Raw genomic sequence first — 13361 nt, 5'->3', positions numbered from 1 at the left:
TGAAGTGAGTCTGCCGGAGTTTGAGGGAAGAGGACCGGAGAAGAGGAGCGCTGGGTAGACAGTCGGACTCGGAGGAGGAGGAGGAGGAGGAGGAGGAGGAGGAGGAAGGAGATCCAAAACCGCCAAGGCGCACCAACACGGTTCCCAATCCCTTGATGTAGGGATGGAGAGCACGAGAGCGCACAGAGTAACGAGACGCGTTACCGGGAGCAGAAAGATCACCGGGAGGACAGACATGAGGAGCGGCCGACAGCGGGCACACCTTCACCTGCAGGGCGCTCTGCTTGTTCTCCTCGCGCTCACGGTTCAGCCGCAGGTAAGCCACCGATTAGGGGCTATTCCGGGCGGCGTGCCCTTTGAACCTCGAAGCTGACTTTTGCCTGGATTCTTTTTTTCAATCACAGCTGTGTGAAATCAGCCGATCATGCACCCCCCCCCCCCCCCCCCCCACACACACGCACACACACACGCACACACTGCCCCCTTCTCCTTTGTGCTGCCCTCATCCTGCTCCTGCGTGGCGCGGCGCCCACCTGTTGTTCCAGCCCGCTGCCTCACGCAACAGAGAACTACTGTAATCCTGTTTGAGACGCATGGGAAGCAACTGTCACGACCAGAAAACGTGTAATAGCGCAACAGTGATTGTGTAAAATATAATTAGGGAAAAGAAGTCCGACTTAACAATTGTTTGAAAGAGTTATGAGGCCGATGAAACACCAATCAAAAAAGAATAGTTTGAAATGTCTGATCTTACAAATGATCTTTGTGTCTATTTCAGTCATGGGTAACTCTTAATCCTCCTTTCTAGTCTGTCCCCGTTCACACGCTGAATAAAATGTACAGTATTTTCATCCGGCAAGAATCTTCGGTTCTGTAGCCATTTACTGTCAGTTCAGTTTCCTTTGTTCCTTTCATAGTGCGAGATTTCAATAGTCGCCGCAATAACTTGCAGAAATAATTTTTGACAAGCTATTTGCAGGAAAACACTAGCACCATGCAAAAGGTTTAGATTTCATGGCAAGAAAATTTCAGTAGTTTAATATTTAAATAGAAGAAGACCCCCCCCCCCCCTGTTGTTTCTGAGCTGCTCGGGATGCTGATGTGTGACAGCAGGTTCCATCAGTAGGAAGAATCCAGCCCTGAGGGGTGTGTGTCTGTGTCTGTGTGTGTGTGTGTGTGCAGCCCCGGGCCACGGCCGAATAAACTCCCGGGGTGTGTGAATGTTGAACGTTTGAGCAGCTCTGCGGCCCCTTCAGAGCTGAAGAACAACCAACACACTCCACTCTACACCCCCCCCCCCCCCCTGCTAATGCAGAAGACATGAGGACATACCCTGACCCTTGATTACAAAGTGAGGCTTGTTGACTCTCCGGCGGTCCCCGCATGGAGCCCGCTGTCCATTTCATTGTTGCTGAAACCACGGAGCACAATTTTAAAATGAATATTATGTTTTGTTGATTTTAGTATTTAGAAACATTTTTCACAAGTTTGACCTGACTGTGAGGAAGGCCATCATATTTGAACTTTGTGGCGTTAATTCATTTTAATGAATCGTCAATCATTTGCTGCGTTTTCTCTCTCCTGCCTCGTGAACTGCTGCTGAAGCATCCAAACATCAATCAGCTCATGGCTTAAACAGAAAAATAAATTACTTCTTGTTTTAATTGGGTCTAATTGTTGAAATGACCGGAACACCTAGCAACACCTGACCTGCACACTTAAAGGTTCTGACCCGTGAATGTTTGAAGCCTTCATCACGTTTTTATGAATGTTGTGAGTCACCGTTCATTTTGGTTGGAGTGATCCTTTAAATGCCAGAGTTCTCCTGCAGAGATGGTCCGAGCCCTGGCCAGGCTCTCTCTCTCTCTCTCTCTCTCTCTCTCTCTGGTCCGACTAAGTGCTGAAATGCTGGTATGCAGGGAATGGCGCTCAGGCAGTGAGAGGAGGAGAGGAAGAAAGGAGGATGTAGAGTGATGAGCGCCACTCTATCTCCACAAGCCTTTTGATGTAGATGAGTTCACCTCACCTCCCCCCTTCCCCCTGAGTCCTCCCACTTCACCCCCTCTCGGCTGCAGGACCTGGGTGGGGGGCAGGAGGGGGGGGGGGGGGGGCACGCATCCAAACACAATGGAATGACTGAGATTCTGTCTCAGTGTTGGGCAGCCCGGCCAACACATGGCTCACGTGAGGTCTGGTTGCCCATGGTGATTTATGTCCAGGATCACAGCGGACATGTTGTTCAGGTTTTGTTTTTACGCAATGAGTGACCATTAGGTTGGGTGTTTGAGCCATGTTTAATTGAGACGATGGAGTCTTTATTTTGGTCTTTGCAGTCGTTGGAAGCTGCCAAAGCCGTTTTTTTAGTGTCGTACACACACACACACACATGAACATACCTGACCCTGCGGCTCCCAGACTCTGGGGGGGGGGGGGGTCTTGTTAATGAGAGAAAGAGAGGCTGTGTCCTCCACTCATCTTTATACAGCGAGGGCAAACACATGGCTGAAAGGGAGGTGGATGAAAAGGAAAATGGAAACAATGCAGAGACGACTTGATGGGTACAGAAAGAGAAATGACAGGAGCGTATACGGCTTGTTCCCCTAGAGAGACAGGAGGGAGGAGGAGGAAGAGTGTGAGGTTCCCTGTGTCATTGTCCCCCGGGAAAAGAGAAAAATAAGAAGGGAGTGGTGGCGGGGGTGAGACATGGGAGGTGCAAAGAACGAAACGGATGTAGAGGGATAAGCAGCATCATGGGCTAGTAGCAAGAGTGTATTTGTCCATTATTTGGATTTAAATGTTTCATTTGTCCTCTTTATGATGTCAGCTTCAACACAGGCTGGCTTGGCTTTGTCCAAAATATAAAAATGTGCCTTCCATCATGTCTAATTTAAAAATGTCTGGGCACGCTAAGATAAACATGACTTTAACTTGATGATCTGAAGTTCCACTCTACATCAAATTATTAGTACATTTAACACAGCTTCTACTTTTATTTTTAACTTTTTTGAGAATGTGCATACTGTGATTTCTTGTCTTTCTATTCGCCTGCTTATTGATTATATGTTCGTGCGGCTAACTCTTTCTCTTCATCTCTTCCTCCTTTCTCTGGACTCAGGATGTGTTTGCTGTTGGGATGTTTGAGCTCCAGATCCGGCACTTCCAAAACCCACACGGCCTTCTGCTGACTGGAGACTGCTGTGACCTCCAGGCCAGCGGGGGGCAGCGCTGCTCAGTCAGGGACCAGTGTGACACCTTCTTTCAAGCCTGTCTCAAGGAGTACCAGGCCCGGGTCATCCAGAGTGGAACCTGCACCTTTGGGTCAGGCAGCACAGGCGTCCTGGGTGGAAACTCCCACTCGCTCCACCACCGAGGCCACGACGGAGGGAGAGGAGGAAGAGGGGAGGATGGGACTAATGGACACATTGTCATTCCCTTCCAATATGCCTGGCCAGTAAGTACAGGGGCAGTGCTGGTTATCAGTATGGTTACCAAGGAAACAGGCTAAGCTTCAAGTATAACAATGCTCTCAAACTGAGGCTAGAGGGGAATAACAATGATAGAGACTCATGCTTTTGCACCTTTTCTGTTCTTTGACGCAACCGGAGAGCTGGGTGACAGAAAAACAAAATCCAAACACTATAATACATCACAGCGTCCCTCAGGGTATTAGAGAAGTTACATTGGCTGGCTAACAGCCATCATTTTGGGCTGGTAAAAAGCGATATTTGGATTAGAAGCGAGGCAATAGGAGGGACAGTGATGGTTAGACGTTTCGGAGACAAAGTCAGAGAGGACAGACTTTGATGGTTTGGACATGTCCAGAGGAGAGACGGGGACTATATCGGTAGAAGGATGCTGAGGATGGAGCTGCCAGGGAACAGGGCTAGAGGACGACCCAGGAGAAGATACATGGACGTAGTGAGGGAGGACATGAGAGTGGCTGGTGTTGGGGAGGACGATGCAAAGGACAGGGTGAAGTGGAGAACGTTGGTTTGCTGTGGCGACCCCTGAAGGGACAAGCCGAAAGTACAGCAGTAAAAAAGTCATATTTTAAATAACTTTTTATTTAGTAGTGATTGATTTGATATGCAGCGTTATTTTAGATGACAAAAACATGATCTGTTAGCATGAGCATGCTAGCATCGTGTGTGACCATGCTCATGTTCGCTTTTTAATTTTAGCATTGCGACATGAGAGCGTTTTGAGCAATGAAAAACCAGGAGAAGATAAACCCAAGAAGTGACTTCTGGAAAAAAAGTGTTTTGTTTTTAACAGCTTTAGAGATGAGTTACTGCCCAGATTAAGGGGTCTCAGATATGGTGCTTTGTTATTTATTAAACAACTGCATGTAATTTGTACATGTAGAGGTTACATGGTGACTTGATTAGTTGAATAGCCTCTACTTTGATGTGGTTTTAGTAGATTTATAAGCAAAAATGCAAAATATGTCACATTTCATGGATTAGCTGTACTCAAGTGTTCTCATGTGTCTATTTCACCCATCGAAAACTCTCTGCATGCACGTGGGAAAAGTTTTGTTCTTTCAGGCTCTACCCAATCATTTCCGTCTTGATCAATCACGATTATGCTGGCTGCTCCATCTTATCACAGCAATTCATCTGCAATTTGAACAACAGTAGGCATGTGGCCAAGAAGAGATACTGGATTAGTCATCTTTTCTCATTTCCTCCATGTGTCCTCCCAGTTAAACAGAGATGAAAAAACAACAGTGTGCACAGATTTGTGCACATTAGCATGCATTAAAGATGAAAAGGTCATCTATTAGTCTGTCAACAGATAACGGCCACTAGTGTCATCATAGTTTAATCTTCAAACACATCATGATTATAATCCAAAACGTAAAGACCACCACTCTTTTATCCATTTAAATAACATTTGTTTCAATATTTGTATTAGTTTGCGTTACCTGTGTCCAACCCACTGACCCACAGACCCCACTGTTGGTGTCCATTTCTGCACCATTTGTAGACAAACCTGTGAATGTGTTCGTACGTTCTATTAATTTACAGATTCCTGTACATCTTCAAAAATATTAGTATTCATTTAAATATTATTTGACACAGTTACATTTATGATTACACATAGGTTGAAATTCAGTCCACAGCGTGCTTTTAGCTATTAGTTTACTATTTTTAACTTGTATGACGCACACGCACACACACGCGCACAAATGCAACACACTGTTGGCTTAGATTTTTTTTCTGCTTGATCCCATTTACCTTTGAGACTTCCTATCCCAGAGCCAATTACCTTCCCGCTTGCTTTTGTGCCCCGTTCTGTGTGTGCTGTATACATATTGAGTGTGTGTGTCACACTTCCTCCAGGTTTTTTCTGTCTGTGCATTGAGGAGTTGTGAGATTGGCAGGTACAACTGTGAGAAAGTTCCTTGTCAGAAAGGCTACATGGATCAGTTTCAGGGCTGGGCTGCAGGGGAGAGAGAAGCAGACCGAGCAGGGACACACAAATGCAGCGTCGCTGCTTTATCAGCCCATCTCTTGGAGAGCGAGAGATAGGAGGGGGGGGGGGGGGGGGCTGTGTGAAGGGAGAGTGATTCCCTTGCCCCAGGTGAGCATAGCCACAAGGAAAGGTGAGCTGTCTGTCCCCTGCCCTCATTCGCTCGTCCAGTGGTTTTTCCCTCTCATTAATCCATTCAGGGAACCGTGTGCAGTTATGAGTGTGTGTCTGTTTGCTTATGAATGCGAATGCAGTTGCCGTGTGTTGTGCTGGTGTTTGTCATAATGCTGCTTTAAGTCTATGCTGTCATGCTCTGGTTAAGGTCAGGAAATGCAAGATAAACATGGCTCATTTTTTTTATTTCTGTAATGCAGTGGAACCTCGGTTCTCTTAGACTAGACGGATCTGCATGCCTGCAATAGACTACTGGACATATGGAGGCGGTTTTCATTCATGCTACGTGTGACAACCTAAAAGTCGAACGCGAGGCAACGTCTTCAGTTGCTCCTGTGAGAACCGGGCCAAACTTATGATGTGCACGCCAGACAGTGATGGAGTGAAGTTCCCACCTTTCATTATCCTCATGTCATGCATTAAAACTCACTCGGGTCAGGCTGCCAGAGGCCGGAGTGGTGACTCATCGTGGGAAAGTCTCACATTAGCCCGAGAGTGTGTCAACGAAAGTCTTCAACATTCACATAAAGCTGCTTTAGGTGGTTTTTGTTTAACTGCTGTAATATATATATACTACTCATTCACAGTATTAAAGCTTTACTGTATTGCTCACTATCGTTGCTCTAATCTGTGCTTCCAGCAGCAGACAGCTGTGTTTAGTGATAAAGTCCTAAAGACCTTCTAGATACCATCGGCCCAGCCAGCGAGTATCTGGTGGAGCATTTAGCAGCTAAAGAGTCACACATTTCCCTCCTTTAACTGGTAGAGACTAAAGCAGAGCTAAAAGAAGAGAAAATGTGCTGATAAGATCAGGATTGAAAAATATATAATGTTAACAAATTATAATAAACGCACAAAACAAGCAGAAATATGCCCCTGATTGATATATTATTCTGAGATTTCTGATACTGAAGCATTTCATGAGGTCGGCCTATTGAGTCATTGTATTTTGCAATTTAAATGATAAGATATGATATGATGTTTCGAGGGGAGATGCTTCCAAGGAAACACACTTTTTAAATAGAGGTATTAATCTTTATCTCCGCCGAGGAGGTTATGCTTTTGCCGGCGTTGGTTTGTTTGTCTGCCTGTAATATTTTTTTCATAACGTCCTTCTGGATCCAATCCGATAGAAATTTGGTGGTAAGATAGACGTCCCCGCCCTACATGTCACCAAAATGCAATTATCTGTTCCTGGTAACATTCCCAATGTTTCCTGAAAATCTCATCCAGCTCCGTCCATAACTTTTTGAGTTATCTGGCTAACAGGCGGACACACAGACAGACAAACGTGTTGGATAACAAAAGGAGAGGAGCGTCTCTCTCTCTCTCTCTCTCTCTCTCTCTCTCACTCTTTTATTCCTCTGTCACTTGTTTCTGCCCTCGTCTCTTTTGTGGTCTGCCTGACTTTCCTCAAAAGCATTGCAATATACCTGAATATAGGCTGATGCTGTTGTGCACGTGGGTTGTACTGCAGGCTCGTACAAAGACACGCATAAGCTTTTCTCTGGATTGACACGCTTGAAAACACACAAAAAAGACAGAGAAGGCGAATTCCATCAGGATCTGGAGCCTGTGTTTTTTAGAGATAAGTTAATAACTCGGGGGGGCAAACGTCTCAAGGGAAGCGTGTTTTAATGATTTCATTTGTGTGCAAATTGGATTGAGGGTAGGCGTCTCTCTATTGCGGGAGAAAAGACACCATTGCGTGGTCGCTGTGAAATGACTCCGGGTGTCATTATGTGTCATTGAATGGAAATCACAAGCATGCAGCCCTTTGATTGGCTCCAGCGGTGCAATCACGGCTAATAGTCGACTTTCTTTTTCATTGATTTATTTATCGTCTTGTCGCATCTTGACACACTCTAACATCCATCACCTCTGGTCCCACGCAGGCCGTCTAACCCGCTCCCTCGTTCCACTCACTTACTGCAAACCTTTTCGTCTCCGTGTCACTGACCTCCAATCATATTCAGCCACTTTCTGCGGATTACAGAGAGCAGGCAGCCCGGCAGGATGGCTGCCATAAATCCTCCTCTCCTCTGAACCTTCAGGTGCAGGAGAGTCGACACAGACATCTTGAGGCGTCTTGCTGTCCAACATATTCCGGCTCGGGTTCATAGTTTGCTTTATATTCTATTTCTGCCTCTCACACATGCATGTCTAAATGTTTTGAGTAGGTAAGCAGGCATCAGTAATGTTGCTCATTTGTGCCGCCCTAATGCATCATGGCCACCGTCTGTTGATGCTCGCTTCCATTATTATTTTGTGACGTTTGTTTTTGTTTTGTCGCTGCTGCTCGCCAGGTTTTGTGTAAAACAACTCATTAAAAAGGTCAATAAAATGTTTCAAGATTGCACCCTGCTCTGAAAGAACAAATAGTTTTTTTTCTTTGTTTTTCTTTTGGAGATTCCCTGATCTAGCTCCTGATCTGGAATTGGATCATCCACAAAATGTACTTGCGTCGAGGTCTAGATATGCAAATCGATCCATTAGTTTATGCATAATAAGTGAGGGAGGGGAAGAGAGAGAGCGTGTACACGGTTACCTCGATTTTTTCCCTCCCACACCATTTTAAAGCCAGTTTAGATGTGTTGTCTTCTTTGATAAGATCATTGATCATTTCGGCGCCATCCCTTTCATTGCATGGTAATGAGGGTTTAGCTTTCACAGATTGAATCGGGACCAGATCTCGGTTGTGCAACGAGGCAAGACGCTGAAAACTAAGCTGCAGATATTTAGTGCTCATAGATGCTTTCCTACATTTTTTATTTACGTATATTGGTTGACACACGCTTGTGCAACCACATGGGTGTGCACCCACATACGACGTTAACAAACACTGCTTGTTGCGTTTTCTCCTTCATAATCCCTCTATCTGAAAGTGCAGACATGGATGTGAAATGTCCAGTGGCTAGACAAGGTAATTTCCTGTGGAAGTCAGGGAGGACTAAGAGGTTAGGTTGGAGCGGTTCTGACGATGGCCTGGCTTGCGCTGGCTGATGTGAGGGAGGGGCGGAAGGTGTTAGAAAGGCTTGAGATTAATGAGCGAAAGGGTAAAGTTGATATCAGCCCTGCAGAAGGGCGAGTGCGCGAAGAAGAAGGAAGTGTGGGTTGGGAGGGGCGCGAGTGTTCAGGGCGTTGAAGAACGCAGGGGTGTGTGTGTGTGTGTGTGTGTGAATCAGAAGCATGTAGCAAATGAGGGGCGGGATGACGGGATGTAGATAGGGCAGCATGACATAGAGCAGGGGTCCCCAAACTACGGCCCGCGGGCCGGATCCGGCCCATTTCCACATTTGGCCTGGCCCCCTGAACAATACCAGAGACCCAAAATAGAGTTTACTTATTTTCCTTTCCATACAACACGAGTAGCCTCCCTTTTATTTGGGACAATTTTAATGATGGTTACATACGGCCAGAAAGTTAATGCTCCGGTGCTCTGTAATATCAACTTATTACATAGTAATTACTTTGTAATAACAGGGCAAGTTTCCTCACCTCCATGGTGGCATGGTTGGCAGCATTGTTGAGGGGGGCAAAATGGCCCTGCTATCGAATCCCACTACGGGAATGAGATGGAGCAGGGGCAACAGGGTAGGCCCAGGGCGCACCTGAGCGGAGTGGAGCAGACCAGTGGTCCAGTTCACTCCGCCCAGGCAAGGCCCTGGGCCTACCCTGCCACCCCTGCTCCACCCCCACAGCTGGATGCGAACCCAGCTCCTCTGGCAGTAGACCGGTAACCCTACCGACTACGCCACCGTATAGGTGAGGAAACTTGAGGTATTCTCAGACCACAGCGTGTTGTTATGTTGTACTGTGTTGCTCTGTTGTTGTGTTGTTATGTTGTGCTTTTTCCTTTTGTGTTATGTGGAGTGGGCGTGTCTCCGACCAGGTGACGTCGTACTGGATTCAAAACCAGTGCCTCTGGTCTAAAGTCAACAATGCTACTGTCTATTTATCCTAACGCTTGATAGGATAACATCTAGGTGGTGTAGTGGGTAGTGCACTTGACTCCCCGCCAGAAGATCCTGGGTTCAAAACCGAGGCGTGCAGCACTCGGGTTTTTTACAAGAATTTGAGGTTTGTTGTTTGGTCCTCTGCAGCTGTATTGGATCAGCTGATTGATCCAGTCGTTCTTCGCCTCTGCACTTCGCGATAGTGCTGGAGAGAGACTGAGTTTGGGTATGACACTCGATTCATGTCACTGTGTGTAGTTGTGATGGTGAGAAGAAGCCTAAACTACAGCCTGCCTCTGCGTTCGGCCCCTAAATGTTTAGGCACCCCTGCCATCATCACACTTTTCCTGTACAAATTGGCCCCGGCCCTCCATCAGAGAAGGGAAAAGTGATGTGGCCCTCACAGGAAAAAGTTTGGGGACCCCTCACATAGAGGATGAGGACACGTCATGTCAAGAGGCCTCTGTTGTTCCGCAACATTTGAAGCACTAAGTGTGGTTTAGGTTAGATTTGACTTTCAAGGGAGGGAGCGTGCAGCGACAAGGGGCAGTAGAAGTTCAATGCGTCGGAAAAATGATTTTTAAAGTACTTAACTCAGTGGTTGTTACATTTTACTTTCGATTTCTACTCCACATTGTAGTTTGTCTCCAGTGCATTAATCTGACATCAACAGAAACAAGCAGCTGTAGTTATGGCTTGGTTAGGTTTAAGGAACAATTTTCTAAGATGAGGTCTTTTGCCAAAACAAATTATTGTAATGAATCAAAATTTGTCCCAATTGAGCTCCGGAATCCAACGGTGGAGAGAAAAAAGTGAAGCTTAAAGCTGGAGATTCTAAACCAATGCGTGGTTTGGCTTTACCAATTTTTGGAACCTCACTTTGTGTTTGGCTGCAGATTGTTATTCCCTCGTTTTAGGCTGGATTCTGTCGTCATAGCGATGCTGTGTCAAGCTCTCGTGACATCATCTTCAGTGTGACACAAAGCAGCAATGGAGGATTTTGAAAGAACGGCTGATTGCTGCATGGAGAGAAGTGAAAAAAAGACAGTCAGGAGGCTGATGAAATGTTTGGAAGACCAGATCAGCTCTATTGGATTTAACTGCTTGCACTTGCAATACCAAATATACGTAGCTGATTATACAGCTTTATGTATGGAGGCGGGTACACGGAATGCAAGTAAGGTCAGAGAGAGAAAGAAAAAGTCTGATCTGTCCAGATTGCAAGGAAAGCAGAAGAATTCCACAACAGAGACAGGTTCCTGGAAGCAGGGTGGAGTGGGCGGCTGCACACCAGTGTCTAATTCCACGTCTCTCTTGTGTGTGTGTGTGTGTGTGTGTGTGTGTGTGTGCTCCACCTGAGGGCAAGGCGATGACTAGCATTGGATAATATAAGTAGAATCTCTAGCTTCCTGTCTCTTGTTCTCCTGGGTGATGCAACTCTTTGATACAAGGAGGGCTGGGGCTTTTTCTTTTTTCTTGACACAATGATGCTCATATTGTGGGTTGTGTGGTCGGGGGGGCTCAGCGGCCAGATGACATCTTACTTTATTCTTCAGTAGAGCAGAAATCAACAATAGATCTGTCATGTTTTCACCGCTCTTCTTTTACACTCAAACACAAATGGCACGAAGCACAGACAGACTTTAATATTTACCGATTGCACTTTAAATGTTGGAAGCTTAGCCACCGGAATAATAATTGCGTTGTTGCTGTGGTTACCTCTCACCACTAATTTGCAGTGCAGGTGAGGCGTAAGCCATCCAATCCGGCTCCATTACACCCGCTGTCATGGCAGCTGGGCTCATGTTTATGTAAGTTGTCACTGAGGTTTGCGTTGGTGCGAGTCTGTAATTATTGAGCTCTCTAACGTTAAGGGTGAGAGTTTGCAGGTGTGTCACAACAAATGATCAACGGCGGATTATGAACAATACAAAGTTTATTATTTACGTTTTCTCTCATCAACCGTTAGTCTGCCAGCGTCTCTGTGTGCATGCATGATTTTCATTGTGGTTTCTGTGTGTACTTGATGTGTCCATAAAGGCTTAAATGTATTGTTTGATTACTGTGTGATGCTTTTATGAACTTTTTGAGCTTGATGAGTTTGGACCTGTGAACCAAACAATAAGGGACTTTTGATTTTAACGGGTTAGGGTTAGGGTCAATCTGGTCATATATTCATTAGAACTTTCAGAAAGTGGGAATATTGCTCATCAAAGTAAGGAATAGATAATAATAATTGACCATTGGATTTATAGAATTTATTTTATGATGTCAGTTGCATATTTTAATTGTCAAAAAGAATATGTTCAGAATAGGAGTTAATTAATCATCACCTGGATTAACAGTTAATCTGCTGCCACTCACTCATTCATGACAAAATGTTCCAACAATAAAATCACACAAAAGAACAACTGATTTAAAAGTACTTCTTAAAGTTAATTAAACCATTTTTGTACAACAATGCAACAAAATTATGGCATGGAAATGCACATCATTCAGTGCAGGATTATCGTACGAGTCTTCAGGTCCGATTCTGGTTCATTCTGATGCTTTCATCCAAGGCAGGCGGCTGTTTTTAAGCTCAAACACACAAAGGCCTGACAGCGCTATGGGATTATAGCAGACAGGAACAGTCAGCTGCTCGCCACTGACCACAGAGGGCAATCAAAATATCCATATTTCACTCTTTGTATCATCCTCGCTTGTGGGGGGAAAATGTGAAACGTTGACATGGCCTCTAGAAACAGTCGGAGTTTTCTGATCTCTGTTATCAGATGTGGGATTCTCAATGAAGGCCCTGACGAAAAGTCACACGCAACCCAAATACAAGCTTTGCCACTTGTTATTCTTAAGCCTCCAGAGCAGAAGTCTGTGTGAGGTAGACTCTCACAGCTCCAGCTCCAGCACGCCATTACAACACATGGAAGAGCGAGCAATCAGTCCAACACAACACACTGGATATAATTACTTCTCTCCCCTGCACTGAACCAGACCCCTCTATCACAGTCTGGTCTGAGCTACAATGGAAATGTAGAAGGGCCACAAGATGGAATGAATGGAAAGGCATTGTCTTTGTAGATATATCGAAGGCTCATTCCAAGGTAGCCAATAATAATAATAATAATACAATTATGAATACACACATCTTTTCATTTTAACAGTGATAAACCAGGTTCATGTCTCCTGCTGTAGGTTCGAGTGCTTACGTGCGTATCATCCAGAGTTAAGAGACGACCAGGCTGGTCAGAAACACGACAACAAAGGAATGATTATGTTGCTCTGCTGCTGCTGGTTGCAGAAATATGCAGCTTAAAGGGCGATAAATGGTCCACTGCCCTGCACATTGGTAAAAAAAAAAAGTATAGTAGTTTTTGAATGTTTACAGATTAATTAGGTATTTTTTATTGGTTTGCTGTCATTACATTATTAAAGCATCAAATCCTGTTGTCTGAAATGATAAATGGCAGAACTTGTCTGACCAACTCTAGACTAATATTTTCAGGACTCATTGAATACAGTTTGTATGGAAAAAAAAACAAGGATAAGTAATGTGTGTGTGTGTGTGTGCACGCACCATCATGTCTGGTGTGCATGTGCGTTAGTGTGTGAGCTCTGAGGGGAAATTCCTCTCTCATGGCTGGGAGTTCTTCCTGTCGTAGAGCTGTGTTTGTACAGCCTGGCTTTGTCGGGATATCCTACCCTGCCTGTGTGTGTGAGAGCGAGAGAGAGAGAGCGAGAGAGAGGAGGGTGGAGGGT

At 45.3% G+C, this 13361-nt stretch overlaps 1 protein-coding gene across 1 annotated transcript in view; it reads left to right on the top strand.

Moving 5' to 3' along the window:
- The first annotated feature begins 163 nt into the window (after positions 1 to 163).
- LOC137901701 (protein jagged-1b) overlaps positions 164 to 13361 on the top strand; it is a 31357-nt gene continuing 18159 nt past the window's right edge. The window contains exons 1-2 of the mRNA XM_068745744.1: positions 164 to 316; positions 3116 to 3451. Coding sequence (XP_068601845.1) covers positions 164 to 316; positions 3116 to 3451 — 489 coding nt within the window. The remainder of the gene's footprint in view (positions 317 to 3115; positions 3452 to 13361) is intronic.

The sequence above is a fragment of the Brachionichthys hirsutus genome, chromosome 11, assembly GCF_040956055.1.
Source record: "Brachionichthys hirsutus isolate HB-005 chromosome 11, CSIRO-AGI_Bhir_v1, whole genome shotgun sequence".
NCBI classification, from domain to species: Eukaryota; Metazoa; Chordata; class Actinopteri; order Lophiiformes; family Brachionichthyidae; genus Brachionichthys; species Brachionichthys hirsutus.
Note: the sequence above shows the minus strand (reverse complement) of the source record. Positions and strands in the feature narration are given on the sequence as shown.